The sequence below is a fragment of the Gymnodraco acuticeps genome, unplaced genomic scaffold, assembly GCF_902827175.1.
Source record: "Gymnodraco acuticeps unplaced genomic scaffold, fGymAcu1.1, whole genome shotgun sequence".
NCBI lineage: Eukaryota > Metazoa > Chordata > Actinopteri > Perciformes > Bathydraconidae > Gymnodraco > Gymnodraco acuticeps.
Window position 1 is genome coordinate 147,930 of NW_022990094.1, and position 20,048 is coordinate 167,977.

Consider the following 20,048-nt stretch of genomic DNA (forward strand, 5'->3'; position numbering starts at 1 on the left):
ATTGTTTGAAAATGTATTTTACATGCCAGTCACAATGATCAATAAATAAAGTTCTTAATGTGGAACCATCTCCCTGTTTGCTTATGATATACTTTAACTGTATTATTATGTGCATTAATAATTTCACACTAGCTCAATATGTGGAAATGATGTAAGTGAGTTTGGGCATTCATTGATGTCCTGGGTAAATATGATACACATAGGGCCTACTAAAAAAAGGCTGAAAGTGTTGTGTTTCCAATCCAATGAAAGCATGCTTGTATGAATTCTAAAGAACAACAAGAGACTTGTAAAGTTTTATTATGGCACACACAACATGTTATCATAGGGTGTGTATTTAGAAATGAGAACATTTGTTTTTTGGTTATTTAAACATTTAAGTATCAAGTGCAAAAACAGTACTCGTGTCAAGGAAGAGGAGTTAGTGACTTTAAGTCCTGTTTTACTGAAACGGACATGACAGAGACACAGGTGATGTTCAATGATCATTCATATTCAGTGCAACTTATTGGAAGAAAATGAACAACCTTGTGAGGTTTCTTCATGTTTTGTGCGGAGCTCTAGTGCTTGGGCTGTGTTGCCCTGACAGTGCTTATCGTATGGGTTGTTTTGTAAAGTGTAAACACTAAAACACCCTGCTTCTCAACGTTGTAGTCTGGACCCCATGTTGCTTGATGGTGCAGATGTGTGATAACACTGACACATTGATATTTGTTGTGTATATCTTTAGACAAAAATAAATTGATATGCATTGCAACATAATTTCTATATAATCAATGTAACATACTCAATTTAATCAAATTAAAAGTGATAACTCTCTTTATTGCTGGGTTTTTGAAAATGATTTCTATTCCTTAGATTAAGGTCAGGATCAGAAAATGTTGAGAAACCCTTCTGTTACATTATGAAAAGTGCATGCAGTACAGAATATGACTTTACAATTCCTTGATACAAAGGAACAGTTGAGAGAAACATGTAGCATTTGGCCCTTAGATAATACAAAAGTTAGAATTATTTATCTGAGATGCCACTCTGTATTGGGATTAACCATGTTTTAGGATAAAGAATACACTCTTATTGGGAGACACAGAAAGAAACGTTTAGGGTTTAAAGTGGAAGAGAAGGAATGAATGGCACAGACCTCAGAGAGATAGAGCTGGCCTTTCTGAACATACATACACACAAGCTTGTCCTTTTAATTCCCCTGCATCCCTTGATCATTTCTGACACAAATATTCATCAGGATCCCTTATTTTAGAATATAGATTGGTTTAAACTAAAAACAAACAACAATAAACTGAAATTGTTGCAATACACGTTGCAAGTAAACATTATTATTAGAAGACAAGTTGAAGTAGAATTGTGGACCACGTCTGTGAAATGAAAAATAAGTCACATCTACATTGTTGTAATATTGCACAAATGTATGTAGGCGTAACATTGGGTTTAAATTGGGCCTTACTTTTGACAGAAAGGAAATATAGCTGCCAGTAGACACATTATCAATATTAATTTCCCTTCAAAACCTAAACAATTTTATTGTCATCAAAATAAAACCAGCAGATCTGCTTATTTATAAAGGTAAGGTCGAATGTTAGGCTAAAGGAGAGCTTCCTTGTTCAAGTTTAAACACTTAAAGTGGCAAATAGACAACTTTCCAACCCCCCCTCATTGTTTAAAAGTTGAATTATTGTTTGTGCAGCTGTTCTGAATTTGTGTTTTAAAGGTTGATTGCACTTATTCAATAAAGAGACAACTAGATTTTGATTCCCTTTATAGAGCCTACTAATAACAACAGTTATTCTGCCAACAACATACGATTGCTCACTCTCCTCTTGCACTTTGTGCAGGTGAAAACATGCAAATGATTCCACAATGATTTTACCAATATACAAATGAGTGTAGGATGTCATCTGGCAACTTTCAGTGACTTTTTAACGTTACACTCAGAAAGAGTGGGCAATACTTCACAGGACGCACTGGATTTAGTTTTGAACGTCTTGCTGTAAATCAAGCCTTCATTTGGCCAGGAGATCTAATCAGTCAGTTTTGCATAGTTAAAACGAAACCAATGTAAATGCAGATAGTGAAACTATACATTTTACATGGTGCAATCAATATACATTTTATAATAATCAGTTAAAGCAAAAAAAGTGTCTATTGCCACTTAAATTATATTCATAGTTCTACATTTCTGACTTTTCAAGGATGTACATAGGGCTGGGAAATAAATAAACATTTAAAATGTTATAATCTATTTCATTTATACATACACTGTATATATTCGGGTGATTTTTAAGGATCTTTTTTGTCGTCAAATACATTCATATTCTGTTTTTCCAACTGTGTGTATCTTCTGGTTATCATGATGATTATTTTACTTTTCAGCTGCAGCTGTACTCATGATATGCCAACAACTGTTGGAAAATAAAAGTGCAAAGGTATGTAAAAAAAAAAAATGACTTGGTGTAGACAGAAAAGTGCGATCAGGAACAAGTGTAAATGAAATGCTCATTGAAACTATGGGTATTTGTAAATGTTGATAAGTATGTAAATGTAGCTTGTAAATATGTTGTATGATGTCCTCTATTGTTTTATGTTGTTTTATGTTTCATGTGGAACCTATTTGCTGCAGGTATCCCTTGAAAAAGAGATCTATGATCTCAAAGGACCAATCTGGTTGAATAAAGGTTTGAAATGAAATGAAAATGACAGAGATGCTCAGGTGGATTTAAAACAACTATCAGACATTAGTCCTGCAGCACTGAGAAGACCCGGCTACCTCAAATGAAGGTTGACTGACACCCTGCCTGACTGCAGTTAAACAGTCTCTATTGTCAGGGAGGGCGGGGCAGTCTGGTGACACCCGGACAATAAGGCATTCTGGGAGAGGATTGTGCAGCCTCAGGCTCTGACAGCTGTCCTTCACTGTATCCCTTTCAGGTAGCTGTCATGTTAAAATCAAGTCTAAATTCCAAAAACTTTATTACTGTTGTGGCTGTTCAAAGGCCACACCTAGCTTGTCGTAGATCTCCTTTAGCAGCAGGAGAGCAGTGTCCTCCGATTCCCTAACAGACAGAGAGGGGAAATGTCATTTATTTGAGACATTTTCGAAAAATAAAATAGCACCCTCCACAAGTATGCAGGACTCACCAGTAACACAGATGAGACTGGATAGCAAACAGGTACTCGTTGAAGCTCTCAATGGGTTTTTCTTGAAGTACGTAGTCGATCCTTCTTCCTTCGTTCAACATCCCCACTTTAATCTCAGGCTGCTCCCTCTGCTCTGCTGATTCTGAGGACTCTGCCTCCTCACATGTTCCTGCAGAGACATAACATGGCTGTAAAGGCAGGAAACAGACAACAAAAAACAAAGACAAAAGCCAGTAGCAGCTTTTTGGTCAAACTACACCACATCAGGAAATGGACAGCTTGTTTGCAGGTGAATAAAACTCACAGTAATCTACAAGAGAAAGGTTTTCACAGCTTATTAAATGCGTAATTCAAGCACTTTAAAGCTACCTAAGCCAAAAATGGGAGACTCTCAAAGCCCTGCAAAACTTCACAGACCTCCTGTTAGAAAGCATTTACAATTTGGGCAAGAAACCAGAATATATGACATCTACTTGGCTGCGAGTACTCACACGTCTTTTAGCAGTTGAACGTTTTGGTATAACGATGCTTGGATTAGTACTGAATGGATGTCTATAATTAATCATAGAGGTTGCCTTTTACCTGAGGCTGTGTTCATGCATTGACTCAGCCATAGGGGCAGGTATGGTGCTAAGTCAATTTCAGTTGGGTGGGTGAGTTTTGCGAGGAGTGAATGGTGTATTTGTTGCAATGTTAAGAATGCATTGTTGTATTAAGATGTATCTCCACAAACACCCAATGCACTGACAATGATGCACTCTTAACTACTGCATGTTTACAGCATTTACTAGCTTGTTATTCGGACATTAAAAGAATGAAAATCTTACCCTCAAATGACCTTTTAGTAATAATTATTTCAGATCTTACAAACCTACACAACAGATAAAACAGGTGAAGGTTGTAGGGGTTGTCAGAAAGTGCTTAATCCTCTTAAATATAAGAGAGTTCCAAGTTTTAAAAAAGGGATTGCGTTTAATTCTCTGTTTGTCTAGTGGCAGCGGTTTTCCCCTTGACCTATGCAATGAACTAACAGGCTGAGTAATTACAAAAAAGGGCAGGACGTGTATCTGCATGTAGCGAATGTAGGTGACTCAATATTGACTATACCTACTGTTTGAATTACTTTTGCTGAAAACACAACTGTAATCACTACAATATAACTCGTCCTGATTGTTCAGCACTTTCAGGATTACGCCATGGGAAGATTACTCAAGTAGCATCTGATGCTGACAATGACGTCGATCAATGAATCAACTGAACATACATGACAACAGAAGGGGTTAGGGGGGAAAGGCCTCAGGGGGATCTCAGAATGTTGCAAGATTAGTATCAGCAGTAGTACACTCAGAAACGAAGGTTAGTGAGAGCCTGCGGGAAAAATGCAATACAGTACATTATATAACATTTGCTCTTTGTGAGGGAGATGAGGTGCCAAAGTAAAATACAGTTATGGAGTCCTTCCAAGTTTATGAAATTCTGCAGGTACTACAGCATGCAAACAGGTGCCTCTTTTGTGCATGTTATTTTTTTCCAGATTGAAGCCAGGGAAGTTAAACGGAAAATATAGAATGAATGACAAGTTTATATAGGCTTGCAGGTTGACACTTTGCAGAGAAAACAAGATTGCAAAACTAGAAGTAAGCTGGCTTTACTGGTTTTCTCTTACGGCCCGTCTACACGACAGGCATCAAAAAATCTTAAAGCTGGGCGTGTCTGAAAGCTTGGCGATTTTTTGCGAGCAACGCGACCAACAACCAATCACATGAATCTCCCGTCCCCGACATACAAAGCAATAGCAATGTTAAAACGAAGTAAACTGGATATAAAATCCCCAAACAGGCGAAAACCTACCAGTTTCACCCACTGTCTCTGCCACCTCTCTCCATGCCTGGTTCCTCCGGTTTGTATCCCGGTAAATAGTTCTGGTCGGAAAGAACCGGGTGATTTGCTACCGTAATTTCTCGTTTGGAATATGAGGAAATGAACTGCGGTCTGGCTCTCCCAGCTTGCACGCGGTTTGATTGGCTCGCTTGTACTGGCGGGAATTGCAAAAACGGGATTTGATTGGCTGATGCCAGCTTTGAGCAAGCATCGAGCCTCAAAAGTTGAACATTGTTCAACTTTTGACGCCGATAGACGCTCGCGATGCTTGCAACGCCTTGCCATGCTACCCACAATGCAGTTCGGCGAAGTTTGAAAATATCCTACGTCACCCCATTCAAATGAATGGGCGAAGCGTTGAAAGCATTTTTTTACGCCTGTGTAGACGGGCCGTTACTGTAGCCAAGTGACTAACCTGGCTTACCTTGTAAGTTATGCTTATGAAGGGCCCTGGGCCATTCCAGTACTTTAGTCCAAAAATCAGCCCTTTGCTCTTCCCTCTTAGCAGAAGCAGAGACTGCCGCTGAGGCTGAGGTTCACGGTAAAGTGGTAAAGGATGATGGATCCAGACCAACCACCAGATAGAGCAATAAAAGGTAGGGTGGAAAAGGGTGGCAACATGCAGAGAGGGGTGAGAGAGTAAAAGGAGACTGGGTCAGAGAAACTCTTGTGCACACACAGAAATCACACAGTCAAATAAAAAGTAATGTTTCTACCCTGTGACTCTTGGAGGTCATTCTCTATTGTAGTGTTTGCTTCGTCCAATGGGGGAAGTGCAGCCACTGGGATCCTGGCGAAGGACTGCCACGCCGTCCGTAATGATCCAAAAACATTGTTCTTCAAATCCATGCTCATACGGGTCAAGCTGTCCTTCAGTTCTATGAGACAAACAGAAACAGAGTTCATCATTGAACAAAAGACCACACCCCAATATTGCTCCACAAAGACAAGAGGAACAGACAGCCTCACCCAGGTGCATTCTCTTGCGGCCTTTATGATGAGGGATCAGCATGGGCTCCAGATCCACCTCTGTCACAATCATGGGCTCTATCCGATAGGCTACAGGGTCAAACTACACAGCCATAAAGGGGAACAGATTCATGTCACTTTTAATAATCGACCCACTATGAGATTATTTTAATTTTTATATTGGTTGTTTTTACTTTTTAATGCAAGTTTTTCGATCTCATGTGCATGTTTACAATGCAAAACATTTTGTTTTTCTTAATTGTCTGATTATTAAATAATGGGGAAACTAAGTAGTATTCTTCTAATTATGTTGATTTAATGATGTGGTTAAATATGTTATCATCGCTCCACAATGCAAAACATGTTTAAACCTTAAGAGATGCTTCCTTAATGCCTTTTAGATTGAAGCGGGCATGAAAAATGTCAATCTAAGGTTGTGGCATTTCAAACCAGATAAGCTGCGTTTTCCTTGTAGAGAGAGGGGCAGGAGTCAAAATCCTCACGAGACAGACGTTTACTTTCACTCTGCTGGGCTCTCTCAATCAATGTCAATCTAAGGTTGTGGCATTTCAAACCAGGTGTTTTCCCTTTGTGGGAGTGAGTGTGCTTGAAAGGGCAGATGCAGTTAATATGTGATTACTCACCGGGTGGTAGATGTTGTAAAAGCTCTTGCAGGTTGGGAAGCTGTATTTGGGATCAATGTGTTTCAGCCCACGCACAGTCAGGAACATCCCAATCGGAGAGCCAAAAGCAAAAAATGTTTGCGGATGGAAAGCCAGCTGTGGGTAGTTGATGGATACCTGTGAAGAGATGATTGGGTTGGAAAAATATGTTATTAAATGTTTTTTTTGTTTTACAACACAGCTATTGAGACAGATGAAACACTCACTTGGGTGCAGTATGGTGCTTACATTCAACATTCAAACTACCATTCATGACTAGAAGACAACAACCGGGCAGTATGATAGTAGGAAAGTGGAGACCACGGAGCTGAGCATTCATGCAGGACTGGATGAGCACAGACACAGAGTGTGGTGTTGAACGACTGGGACGAAATGGTAGCTTCAGTCAGGAAACAATGTGACTTAGCCATGGAAACCCTATTGCTCATAGAAAATCCACTATAATTCAAGTTCCTTTAATTTTTCCCTGACCAGATGCAGGTGAAAATAACCCCCAGGCACAGTGAGATCATAACAGGACAAAGCCTGAGAGCATGGGAACGCCCTGTGAGACACACCTGTCCCTTGGCTATGCCTCCATTGGTCTGTCCGGGCAAGCGGCGGAGGAGAGAAGCAGGAAGGTGATGCATCAAAGCTTTTATCTAGCGGTACTCCTAATAACATATTTATTTATGTCTGTGTCCATGTGTGGTACCTGTCCAATGCCGACGTCGAAGTATTCGTACTCTACAGCACTGGTGACGGACTGCGCCCTGTGGAAGTGAGCCCTCCTCTTAGACGCTGCTGAAGATTGGTTACCATCTTGATCGCTGCTACTTTCAGGCTGAACTTGTATTCCTGGGGGCAGACGTCCAGCACGGTTCTTACTATCCTATTGAAATAATACACCAAAAGTTAATACTTTTTTGCACAGGATGTTTTAATCATATTAAATGTAATAAATCACAGATGCACTATACCCCGCCCCATGTTTCTGCTCTTACAGAGCCCTATTATCGTTTACTGTACAGTTTAAAGATCAAACCTAATTGATTTCATAAACATTACGATGTACATAAAGAACAATTATAATATTAGATGTAGCAGAAATCGAGTGAAGTGAGGAAAAAAGTGTTAATAAAGACAGATGTAAAAAGTTATTTCAAAGAAATCTGAACTGGAGAAACTTTATATAGTTGCCAATAATTAGAAAGAGAGCCCTCAAGCAAAGGGGGAACTGGCCATAAAAGAAATTAGCCCAATAAAACAATGTTGTTTTCACAGTTTCCCCAACATAACAAGGTCGTAATGGTCATATTTTCCAAAACAAGAAAACCCTGTAGACGTTCAAGCTGACCTCTGAAAGCCATTTCTTTCTGACGTAGTTCAGGAGCTTCTTCCGAGGTCCAAGAGGAATTCCTAAATCTTTGAGATCACAGTCTTGGCAAAGAGCCTAAAAGAGAAGATCCATAAGTTTCTAACTTTGGATTACACTTACATGTGTGTGTGTGTGTGTGTGTGTGTGTGTGTGTGTGTGTGTGTGTGTGTGTGTGTGTGTGTGTGTGTGTGTGTGTGTGTGTGTGTGTGTGTGTGTGTGTGTGTGTGTGTGTGTGTGTGTGTGTGTGTGTGTGTGTGTGTGTGTAGTGTAGTGTAGTGTAGTGTAGTGTAGTGTAGTGTAGTGTAGTGTAGTGTAGTGTAGTGTAGTGTAGTGTAGTGTAGTGTAGTGTAGTGTAGTGTAGTGTAGTGTAGTGTAGTGTAGTGTAGTGTAGTGTAGTGTATTACCAACGATTCCAGGTCTAGGTTCTCTGCCTGCAGTGTGTCCAGGTACTGCTGCAGGCCCAGTCTGGTCAGAGTGTCCTGCAGCGTGTCGTGGTGCATATGAAAGGATTCACCAGAGAGAACCTAAAGCAAAGGAAGGGAGAGAAAGTGGAGAGGATTTTATTATTCACATTCCTTTTTGATCTGTTTACTGGTGGTATATCTTAGACATGAATGTTATCGTACCCCCTGTCTGGCATTTGATCCATTCCTTTGATTGGTTAGCAGGTCAAACAGGATCAGAGAACCTGAGGAGATAAAAGGAAAGAGTGGAACTTCAGCATTTGAATGACTTGTTGTGACTGTGTGTGTGTTTGACTTTGTACATGTCCTACCCAGGCTATGGCCCACCACTGAAATGGCCCCATTGAAGCCTGAGTGTCTCTGTTTAAAGAGGGTGTGGAGCTTGTTGATCTCTGAGGCCACTGTGTCCACGATGGTCTGGCAGTAGGTGGGGCTGTTATAGAAAAACAGGTCCAGCAGAGTGTCGTTGGTGAAATGTCTCAGCCTGCTGATGCTCGGCAGCGTGATCCTCTGGATGTCCCTGGGAAGTGGGGGAAGTGGGGGAACACAGAGTTTGAACGTTTTCTGCAAATATTCTTCAGTAGGAAAAATGTGGCTCTGTTGTTATTTATAGCCTCAGAGACTGGTGCCAATTGGTAGAGAGTTCACTGAAGGCAGACTACTTTCAGAGTCAAATCTACCCCACCAATGCAGAAAATATGTTGCTTCATTTTTTTTTAATGTTTATGTGTAAACTGCAAATATGGCTACTAATTGGATCATTTTTAAATGTATTTATTATTCAGCGAGTTTTATTTTGTATCTTATTTTATGCACTATATGTATTCTATGTTATCTCATCTATCTTATCATTTGGCATTTTGCAGGTTTGGACATAAAAGGAATTAGCTTTGGTGTATAATAATGCAATAATAAAATCAGTAAACAACATTGTAAAAACGATTTGAATACAAACAAAATGTAGATGTGTATTTGTCTGTATACTTACTCATCCACACCAGTGGCATCTCCGTGTAAAGCGCTGTGCCAGTTGACTGGGAGGAACTCCACCCTCCCTACCTGTCCGTCCTGCTGGGCGCGCTTATAGTGAGAGCCCAGGAGGGACAGGGAAGCACTCCTGAAGTCATTTACTGGAGAGATATTTAAAACAATAAAGTCCTACATACACATAAATATATGCATATAAACAACAATACACACACAGACCAGCTCACACTTACCGCACTGTATGATGGATCTGAAGCGCAGGTCACATGCCGGGCCGATGCCATGGACCATAAAGACTAGATGGTCAACCTTTTCTGGTTCACCTGGGAACACACACATAAATAAGTGTAAACTGTAGGTATACCTTATGATGTAATGAGCCCCTGGTAGACCCCCACACAATACAGACTGATGCAAACCTGCAATGTGCAATATAGACACTTTTATTTGCTATTGTATTGTGCAATAATCACTTTTATGTGAAGAACATACATTATTTATAAATGTCCCAATATTTGTATATAGATTTTTTATAAGGTCTGAACACCATAATATGTTACTTATGTCACTTTGGGTTTTTTGTATTACTACTACTCATTTTTTAAGCCATGGTTGTACTGTCTTTATTTTTTATTGTATTACTAATTTTCTACCTGCTATGCCACTTTTGCTGTAACACTGCACATTTCCAGGCTGCGGGACTAATAAAGGAATTCTGAATATGATTATTTTGTAGTTAATTTTGTACTGATACACATACACACACACACACACACACACACACATACCTTCAGGTATTTCTACAGTGATATTGCACACTCCCCTTTTGACTGTGCGAGGCCGGGTCTGCTCCGAGGGGGACGACTGCCACTCATCCTGCAATCCTATTGGCTGATACTGCATTATCAGCTGGAGCAGGGAAATTAAGGAGAAGAGGCTTACAAGGAGAAAACAATGTACCTAACTAAATATATTTATATAAAAGCCCTGGTGTGGCCTTACTTTGGGATTGTGTAAGATGACAGTTTCTCCAGAGGGAAACTCCAGCTTCGTCTTCCATTCATTCAAGGTGACTGCAACCATATAGGCCTCCTGAAAAATTGGAGGAAGGGAGAGGAAGGAACCAAAGACAAACAGAAATTAAAAAAGTAAATAGGAACAGGCAAAGTAGGAAGAGAATACAATCAGAAGATCTAGGAGTGAGCAGTGTTAGAGCAAGCATATTGTCACCTAATCGTGACCTCTGTAGTCAAGGAAGTATAAAAGACTACATTTCCCACGGTGCCAGCCTCTTAAAAGACACAGAGATGGGCAACCTTTGTAAGACACAGTTTTAACCATGAAGTTATATTAGCCAACACAAAGTAAAAGAAAGAAATACGATATACTTTTTTTATTTGAGTTTTGTTTCTTTTGTTTTGATTTGTTTGACTATTGTAAAGCCCTATGTTCTTTGTTGAATGTGTGTGATGAGTTTTATTTCAGTGTGAAATACCTCCAGGCGCTTGCAGAAGTCCTCGGGGTAAGGCATGAACTTGGTGTCTTTGTCTCCTTTGTAGAACCAGGAGCAGCGGCGTACTTCAGTGGGATCCTGCTCCCAGTACACAGCGTAGCGCTTCCTCTCCCTGACATGTACGTCATACCGCTCTCCATCCACAGCTATCACCACCTCATCCCCCTCCTTGTCTCCAACTGCACACACACATACACAAGCCAAAACAAGGGGTTTATAAGACACTCTCCAAATACTGTGTCTTAATCACATTTTTTAAATGTCTTCTGCAGCAGCATCACCAGGATGATACAGTGAGTAAACTCTCCTGGAATAATATGGACATATCATCTTTAGGATTGTGAGCAAAAGAACACTTATATTGTCAAAGGCAATAACTTAGTATGCCTGTTAAGCCCCAAGCCTGTTTTTCAGGTCTCAGGCTCGAAAATGACATTCCCAGAACAAATGACAATAACTTCACTTCTAAAAGGGGCAAATTAATAATATTTTTTCTCAAAGTAATGATAAACCTGTGAGTTGGATGCAGAAAAATCAGAATCAATATAGATGTTTTTTATTTTAAAGAAAATTCAGATTGAACATAGTAAAAAAATGTAAATGATAGTGTCCGCCCAAAGAAAAAACATTACTTATAGTGAAAACCACCCTTGGATGATGGGATAGTAGACTAAAAGCTTTAGGAATCCAAAGTACAACATATAATAAGTACCCTGTATCAAGATGGATGCAAAACAAGTGACATTTGACCTTTTTAGAGAGATTTAGCAAAAAAAACTCCACCTCTGGGGTCATTTGGGTGGAAATGGGTGTATTTGCCGTTTCTCTGGAACCCATTGGTCGATTTTGATGATTGACATCTCTTTTGAACCGTTAGAGCCAATATAATTGAAGGCGAATTTCCACATACACGTTACCATTGAGAAATGAGAGCTATGCGTACCTATACCTATTTTACGCTCTGAAATCTGAAAATGTAAAACTAGGTTTATTGCTGATGGATTATCAGAAATCATTTCAAAGTGACACATTGGATTAATCTATGGATTAACCTTCAGCAGCGTTTTTATCGTTGTAATGCCATTGAAGACAACTTTTTATCAGAATAACAGCTAAAGTAAGAAATGTGCCGTTTTTGCTACCTAATGCTACGTGTTGTGATGTCTGTTTTTGTTTCTCATGTCGCGAGTTTTGATCATAGAGTGACCTATCGAATCTGTGTAATCTCACGATGCTAATCGATGGGTTGGATGTGCAGTTACGATAAGTAATAAGGGTGTTTATACCGTGAGTTCTGTGCTAACGGCGTTAGCATTTGTTCGCTCAGGGCTAATTCAGAGGCTCAGCGTTAGTCTTGTGTTTTTTTTTGCTAAAAATGGTTCATATCATCAGTTAACTGAGTTTCTTCCCGTTACATGGATATTAAACATCACAACAATCCCCGCCGGTACCGGAGGCAGATTACTTTGGAATACTTTCTTTTTTCATAACAGATGGGTATGTTTTGGTGAACAGGAGACACGTATTGTACTGTTTTAATGGCTTATCAAGAACTCAAACACAACATCTTGGTGTCATTCTGGACAGCTCATCTGCACCACACATAAAACACATCACCCGGACTGCATTCTTTGTACTGTCTTAAAACCTTTCCTTAGAATATGTTATGAATTATAAGGTGTCATTGGGTGCTTTGAAAGGCGCCCCTAAATAGAATTAATCATCATTATTAGGGCCCGAGCACGGAGCGCTAGGACCCAACGGCGTCCTAGCACGAAGTGCGAGGCACCTATTGTTATTGGTGGAATTATTATTTTTCTGCTGGCGTTTCCTGTTTTTGATGCCTTTAGGACGCTGACAAAGTTGTATAATTTTGCACGGACGCGAGGACTGGTGAAAAATACAATATTCTGGAGTCAATCGGTTAAATATTCCAACGTGCTCGCTAGCGCCACCTATGAAAAACCCATTTCGGAATAAATGTACAAAGTCGCACCGTAACTCCAAATGACCTGAAATGTTGCACACATATCCGGGTGGACCTGCTCTACAAATAATCCTCTTAAAATCCTAAGCTCCGCCTACATTTTTTTTAATTTAAATTAGCATAATGTTCAAAACAGTTAAAATTTTCACTTAAATTTCAATTTTCAGTTTTTCAACACCAAACTTCGTATACAGCATCGGTGGAGGGTCAGACACATTACCCTAGGAGATGAGCATGTTCAAACGATAATTATTTCCGCCATGAATTAAAACGTACTCGCAAAAAGGCGGGGCTTATAAAGAAATGCTCATAACTCATCAACAATGTATCCATTCACCACATATTTTGGTGGAAAGGTTAAGTCTGTCTTGGGAAATAGGCACACCAAATAATTTTCATTTAGGGCTATAGGGGGCGCCAAAAACACTATCAATTTATAACTCAAGAGCGGATGGACGAATTATTATTTATGTTTTTTACACATACTCTGGGGGTGACTACGAACTCAAATTTAAAGTGTTGCAAAAAATTCAGAATGTGGGCGTGGCCTATACATTTTTTTTAAATTGCGATAGCATAAAATGAGCTTCGGACGCAAAACTTGGGACACACGTCAGAGCCCACGACCTTTTCGAGAATGTAAAAAAAAAACGTACATTTTCAAAAACAATGCTCACTAGCACACGCACACACACACGCACGCACACACACACACACACACACACACACACACACACACACACACACACACACACACACACACACACACACACACACACACACACACACACACACTGTTAGTCCAACAACGCCCTTTGCTGGCGGCATATTCCTTACAAAAGACACCTATACACACCCTAACCCTAACCCTACTGTTTATTTGTAGATATCTCCTAAAGCCTACAAATAAAGTGTGAAATGTAGGCCTGTTACATTTGTTATTGAGCGATATATATTATACACACTGTTCTGCTTTCTGCACTGACCTCAGCAGCTGTTCTCACTGTAAACATCGCGTCACAATGAAAGCAGTTGGGTTGAGAAAAAAAATAGCCTAACATCCAGGGGACATGTGATTAGTGAGTAAACAAACGGTAAAGGGCAGAAAGTCTGATGCACATTTGATCATCTCAAATAACTTATAATCACAACGGGAACAGTTTACAGAGCTGTACTTCGTTGACAGAAGTCCAGCCATGCGTCACACCTCTTTTAAACATCACTGTTGGCTGAAATCGTCTCAGGAGAACTCATCAGTGTACCCTCGGTTATAGCTCCTCCAGAGAGACTCCTCTCTCCTCTACATCTTTGTACCCTTGGTTATAGCTCCTCCAGAGACACTCCTCTCTCCACTGCATCAGTGTACCCTCGGTTATAGCTCCTCCAGAGAGACTCCTCTCTCCTTTCTCCTCTAAATCAGTGTATCCTCGGTTACGGCTCCTCCAGACAGCCTCCTCCATAATCGATCCTCGACGAGCCTTGAGAGAAATTAGTTTTCCTTCCAGACGGCGCGCCGACATCCGTTTCCGGGTCGCTGCCGGAGGACCTGGGAGTCTGGGACGCGAAAATTATAGAAATGAGAAACGGCTCATTTCCCAGGACTCGCGCGCGTCTGCTTGACGCCGGGACGACCGGCCGCCCTCCCCGACAGGCGCACGGACGCGAGGGCCCGCTCATCACTGCGCGCACAAGTGCGACCGCAGTTTTAATGTATTATTATTATCTGAAACGATGTAATAACTTTTTTTTTAAATCCAGTCACTTGCCCCATGCATTCAGCAGCAGCAGGCCATTCTCTTTGATTTTAACCCGTTATAAATGTCATCATTTAGACAATAAAGAAATGCTACATAAACGTTATCTTGCACATTTTATCCAACCATCTCCGTTTCTAACTTTCAATATATTTTAAAAGAGATCTCTCTTTCTCTCTCATTTGCGTGCGGGGGCGGGGCCTCACAGACACGCTGCATCTCTCTCTCGCTCACATACATGCTGCAGCGCCGTGCAGTGTGCACACAGTTCTGCCGGTAATGAATATTACATTTTGTGAGGAAACTTTTCCACCAATAATTCCAATAAGTATTCCAAAATGTATTCACTTCAGGTTTACGAAAGTAACTGTAATCAGATTACTCGTTTTTCAAATGTAACGCGAGCTGAATACACTTGATTTTTGTATTCTGATTACGTAACGCTGTTACATGTATTCCGTTATAACCCAACCCTGTGTGTATATCTCTCCGGACTGTCCACCAGCAGATGAAAAACACCCACCTCTCCCCCTCTTCCAAGGGACGAGGGAACCGTGCGGCAGAGTTTCAGTTAACATTTCTTTTTCTTCTGACAGCCCCAGAGAGGTGGGGAGATGGAGACGTGGGGAGAGGGAGGCGGGGCTATTTCATCGTTATCAGAAAATGATGCTAGATGAGGGCAGTGGGGGCTCTTCTTGGAGTCTGGCTTTTAAAAAAAAAACAAAGTTCATTATTGAACTTTGAGCCATCATTTATTTTGCAGGCAGCTCTCTGCCTCTCTCACGTTATTATTGCGTGCGCCGGAACCAACAATCAGTTTTTACCGTACATGAGTACGGTTCAGAGGATACAACACATACAACATTAATTAAACTCGATATTTGTTCACTTGAATTTCACTTTGAATTATTGGATATTCTCAATGGGTGAATACATTTTTTTATAATAATAATAAAATAATTGAAAAAAAATAAAAATAATTAAATGACACCGAAGCTTTCTCAGGGTGGGCCAATGAGTAAACTGGGTGGGCCTGGGCCCACCCTGGCCCTATGGTGGCTACGCCACTGCCTCAGACACTGTTGCTTGCAGATGTTGTGGTTTCGGGCCCCTTCGGCGGGTCCGTGGGGCTTAACAGGTTGAGTCCCTATAGAATATTTGGGAAATCATGTTTTCCAATTATTTGGAAATTAATCACTACTGTTTTTTGTTGTTGTAAATGTTCCCTTTAGGTAATGGCTGTGTATGATTATCACTGGACAGTAGAAGCTCAATATGTTGAAAGGAAGATCTCACACAAAGACAACAATGGTTATTGTCTGATTAATACCACAATGTGTTGTTTTTATAAAAAAGGATCCCTGAGACTTTTAATATGAATATCACAGACGTCAAATCTGAAATGATCTAAATATCAATCATAAAGAGGCTGACCTTGAAACTTCGTGAAACAGAAGCACCTTAAACGTCCTACTGGGTACCAGGCCGGTGTTAACAACAGTAATGTGTTGATATTTTATCTTTGAGCAGCAAACTCCCTATTTTCTTACTTTTCACATACCAAATTAGACATGTACGATATATTTTGTACATGTAAAGTATATACACAAGCTGCTCACCAGTGTTGAGGGCGTTCTCTAGTTTGTCGGAGTCGTCTCTGCTGAAAGGAAGCCACGTTGTGTTGTCATCGCCCCGTGGACAGAAGAACCAGTGAGGCTGCACTTCTCGATAAGGAGCTGGGGCCGAATCCATGTCCAGCAGCTCAAATGAAGATGTGGAAGAAGGAGAGGCCTCATCCACCACATGCGGCACCTGAGGAAAAATTATGCTTAATCAATATTTCTTCTTCCTATCAGCAATATTGCTCTGTTCCTAAGTAAAAAGCAAATGCCTGCTATATACACCTGTATCTACACCTGTCCACTGCTCAACTCTGCATCTTCCAGGATAAGTAAATAAAGAAATGTAAGCTTATTCTGAGCCCTTCCATTAAGTTCCTACTGAGGAACCTGAGACCATGAGAGAAAGCAAAGGAGAGTCGGACAGAAAAGGATCAGGCCTCCCCTTGGGCGCACAAAGCCCTGTTTTATTCTTTCCTCTTCTATAAGCCGCCTCTTCTTCTTTCCACAACTGATAGAGCTACAGCTTGTAAACAACCTTTTGCCACTGAATATCTAACAATCACAAACAATGCTGCAAGTAACCCATTTGGTCCTTCACTGCCGCTTCTGTTTCAGTGTGTTGAAAGAGAGCCTACCACTGCTTGACACAACAACATACACCCACATTCACACACTGCCAAATCAGCTGCCAAATCAATTGTACGATGTGCACACACAACAGGTGTACAGATTTAAAAAGATTGAGAAGTATGACACCCTCTCTCAGAAATTAAACTGGTTTATCTCCTTGCAAACATTCCTTTCTGCATGCATGACATGCAACATTCAAAGTCCATTTGGTATTTAACTTTTAGGAAAATTATACAATGCTAATAATGTATTATTTACATATATATCCACATTATCGTGTTGAGAGACAGACACAAGTTGACACCAGCCCTAGACACCATGCTGATTTTCTCGCCTGGACTAGGTTCTGTGTGCAAACATTTACAACGTGTGCATAACTACAGAGGGACAGTATGTGACTTGCATCCATAGCACCTTCATTTCTACTTTGCCCTACTATCGTTCAGTAGGTGCAAAGTGCAGCTGCTATTTTTGCCTGAGAGGACACAAGGACATGCTTTTTTTAAGACTCATTACAATATGTCATGTGACAACTGGATTTGGTTACTACTTGCATTGGTTAACAAATCTACACACTTTTTCATTTGAGAGGAATAAATAATTTTTCTATCACTACTTTTGCGACAGAGAATTTTAATACTAACATGACCTTGAAACTTTAGAGGGTTTCAAGGTCGATGTTGTTGTTTATTAAAAGGTACACTGTTTCTTCTATACAATTGTCAACAGTAGCTTAAACCTCTCAGTGCTTCTCAAAGTGTGGTCCGCGGACCACTGGTGGTCCGTGAGCGCCCCCTAGTGGTCCATGAGTATATTGGTAAAATTTCACATTTTAAATACATTTATTTATTTAAGTTTTCCGCACTCTCGCAGGAATATCTCCGCAATGGAGCGAGCTTAAGTTTCACTTTCGATTGCATGATATAGCCCAGATAAACACCTTCATCACACATGTTGCCACTTGTTTGTACCATTTTCAGGCGATTTGTAAAAAACGATGTGTTTTGGGATATTTGTGGAGTTAGGTGGTCCGCGAGTGTTTTTTTATTGGTTAAGTGGTCCTTGGTATGAAAAAGTTTGAGAAACACTGCTCTAAGGGTTTCCCTGATCACAGATCAGCCTAGTCCAGAGCTGAGATTATGACCTTATTGGAGAGAACAGGGTGTTCTTTTATCCATAACTACAGCTGATCAATGAGGAATGAGGATAGGACTAAAGAAAATCTTAGATAAACCATTTAGATTTGACTTGACTTGAGGCTCATAAAACTGAAAAGTTAGACTGGGTCTTCGTTCTCTCTAGCATTATGGATTTCAAAATTATTCTTGAGATAAAAGATGTCGATGACTAATTCTCAATTACCGCAATAGAGGCTTTTTTTCAAAATAAAGTCAAATGTTTCTGTTTCAACTTGTATTTCTGTTATGAAATTGGTCATATCACTCTATGTAAAGTATGCACAAGGTCTGTATGCCTGTGTTAAAGTGTTTTACACATTAATGGGTTTCCCTTTACCTCAATTTAATCCAGCCAGTCATATCTGAAATGCCTAATCATAATTGAACCCTAACCCAATTATAAAGCCACAGGAAACAACTGTGTTACACCCACTGGCAAAAATCACACACGCTCCCTCACCTGATCCTCAGGTGCGTTCCCTGTTTTCTGAGCAAGTTTATCTAGCAGGTCTTGGTTGTTGACTTCTGGGGCAGCCTCAGATAGACCCCCCTCTTCACCGGGAATGTGCAACATTAGCCAAGGAGCTGACCCCAACCCTCAGCTCTGACCTGAGAGGGGAAGGGGGGGGGCGCAAAAGCACAGGACCTGTAATAACAGAAAGGAGCTGTTGTTACTATTACATAAAATATGATGTAGCCTGACAAGCTTTCAAGGGATTGACTAGTGATACCTGCAGCAAACGGAGCGGTTTAACCTTAACATGTATCTAATCTCAGCAGGTCTCAGAATAAACTGACAGCTCATTAGCTGAGAAACCTTTAAGTCAATGAAGAATATAAACAGGTTACAGTTATATATATCGTTAAATCACACAAGGGATGCTTTATAAGTTAGGTTTATGTATGTACAGTTAGTCAGCACCAGAGGTGGAAGAAGCACTCAGATAGAAGTAGAAAGTAGAAGTACCAGAGAGTGTAGGAATGCTCTGTTAAAAGTAAAGTCCTGCATTCAAAAATGTTACTCAAGTAAAGGTACAACAGAAGTACCATCAAAATGTACTTAAAGTAACAAAAGTAAAAAGTACTTATTATGCAGATTGGCCCATTTCAGAATAATATCATGTTTCAAATTATAATTATTGATGCTTTAGAGTGTAATCAAATCTGGTAAAGGTAGAGGTAACTTTATTACTGTATGCTGCAGGGGAGCTTGTGAATTTACTCCAGGTGTAACTAAAGTCTTATTTAAGTGCTGTTTATATTTCACATCATTAATCATGTGTGGAGGAAAAGTATAAAAATGTACCTCTGAATTGTAGTGGAGTCGAAGTAACAACAAATGGAAATACTCAAGTGAAGTACAAGTCTCTCAGAATTGTACTTGAGTACAGTATTTGAATATTTCTACTTAGTTAATTTTAGCCTAAAAGTTAGCCTAACTTTCTTACATAATCTTAAACAGAATGACCTAATGTTTACATTTTACAGCGGTTTATTTTGTATTTAAAGGGATGCAACAACACATCACCAAGGGATGTTGCTAGCTAATTCGCGTTAGCTAAATGACGATGGCTAGAAGGGACTCTAGTTATGCTTTCCGTCTCAGGTTTTGGTGTTTTTTGGATCATATAGCATTAATCACAATCAGTCGTTAACATAAACTTACCGATAACTTCGCAGTTAATGCAGAGGGTGTGAAATGCTGGTTAGCTCGTCCATGCTAGCTCGGATAGTAAAGGACAGCCTCCTGTCAAACGATGCCGTGTTTCGGTGCGCTCGGAATTATCAGTACTACTAGACGGACGTTAACTAACAACCAAGCTAACGGAAGAAATAAAGGGTATAAACATCATGTTTGTATAAAGAATAT

General features: G+C 40.2%; 1 protein-coding gene across 4 annotated transcripts; it reads right to left on the bottom strand.

The window, feature by feature from the left end:
* Positions 1–284: 284 nt before the first annotated feature.
* ddhd2 (DDHD domain containing 2) lies at positions 285–19,949 on the bottom strand. Of its 4 annotated transcripts, XM_034216370.1 has the most exons (20): positions 19,845–19,949; positions 18,639–18,824; positions 16,368–16,560; positions 10,990–11,186; positions 10,497–10,586; positions 10,283–10,403; positions 9,728–9,817; positions 9,496–9,637; positions 8,819–9,027; positions 8,670–8,731; positions 8,448–8,567; positions 8,023–8,118; positions 7,381–7,557; positions 7,244–7,270; positions 6,648–6,803; positions 6,004–6,106; positions 5,751–5,912; positions 5,459–5,563; positions 3,154–3,322; positions 285–3,068 (listed from the first exon to the last, which is right to left on the bottom strand). In XM_034216370.1, exons 2-20 carry the CDS (start codon positions 18,750–18,752, stop codon positions 2,987–2,989), a joined length of 2,415 nt encoding a protein of 804 aa, XP_034072261.1. In that variant the 5' UTR covers positions 18,753–18,824; positions 19,845–19,949; the 3' UTR covers positions 285–2,986. The 4 variants fall into 4 exon arrangements, with proteins under 4 accessions (XP_034072261.1, XP_034072262.1, XP_034072264.1 ...); XM_034216371.1 differs by lacking the exon at positions 7,244–7,270; XM_034216373.1 differs by lacking the exon at positions 5,459–5,563.
* Between the last annotated feature and the right edge of the window lie 99 nt (positions 19,950–20,048).

What these genes read in the sequence shown, in the direction of transcription:
- ddhd2 (XM_034216370.1), bottom strand. Translation starts at nt 18,752, where the DNA reads ATGTTGCACATTCCCGGTGAAGAGGGGGGTCTATCTGAGGCTGCCCCA. An exon ending in TCATCTTACACAATCCCAAA is followed by an intron (nt 10,404 to 10,496) that starts GTAAGGCCACAC and finishes TCCCTGCTCCAG; the next exon opens with CTGATAATGCAGTATCAGCC. An exon ending in GAAAGAAATGGCTTTCAGAG is followed by an intron (nt 7,558 to 8,022) that starts GTCAGCTTGAAC and finishes TTATTTCAATAG; the next exon opens with GATAGTAAGAACCGTGCTGG.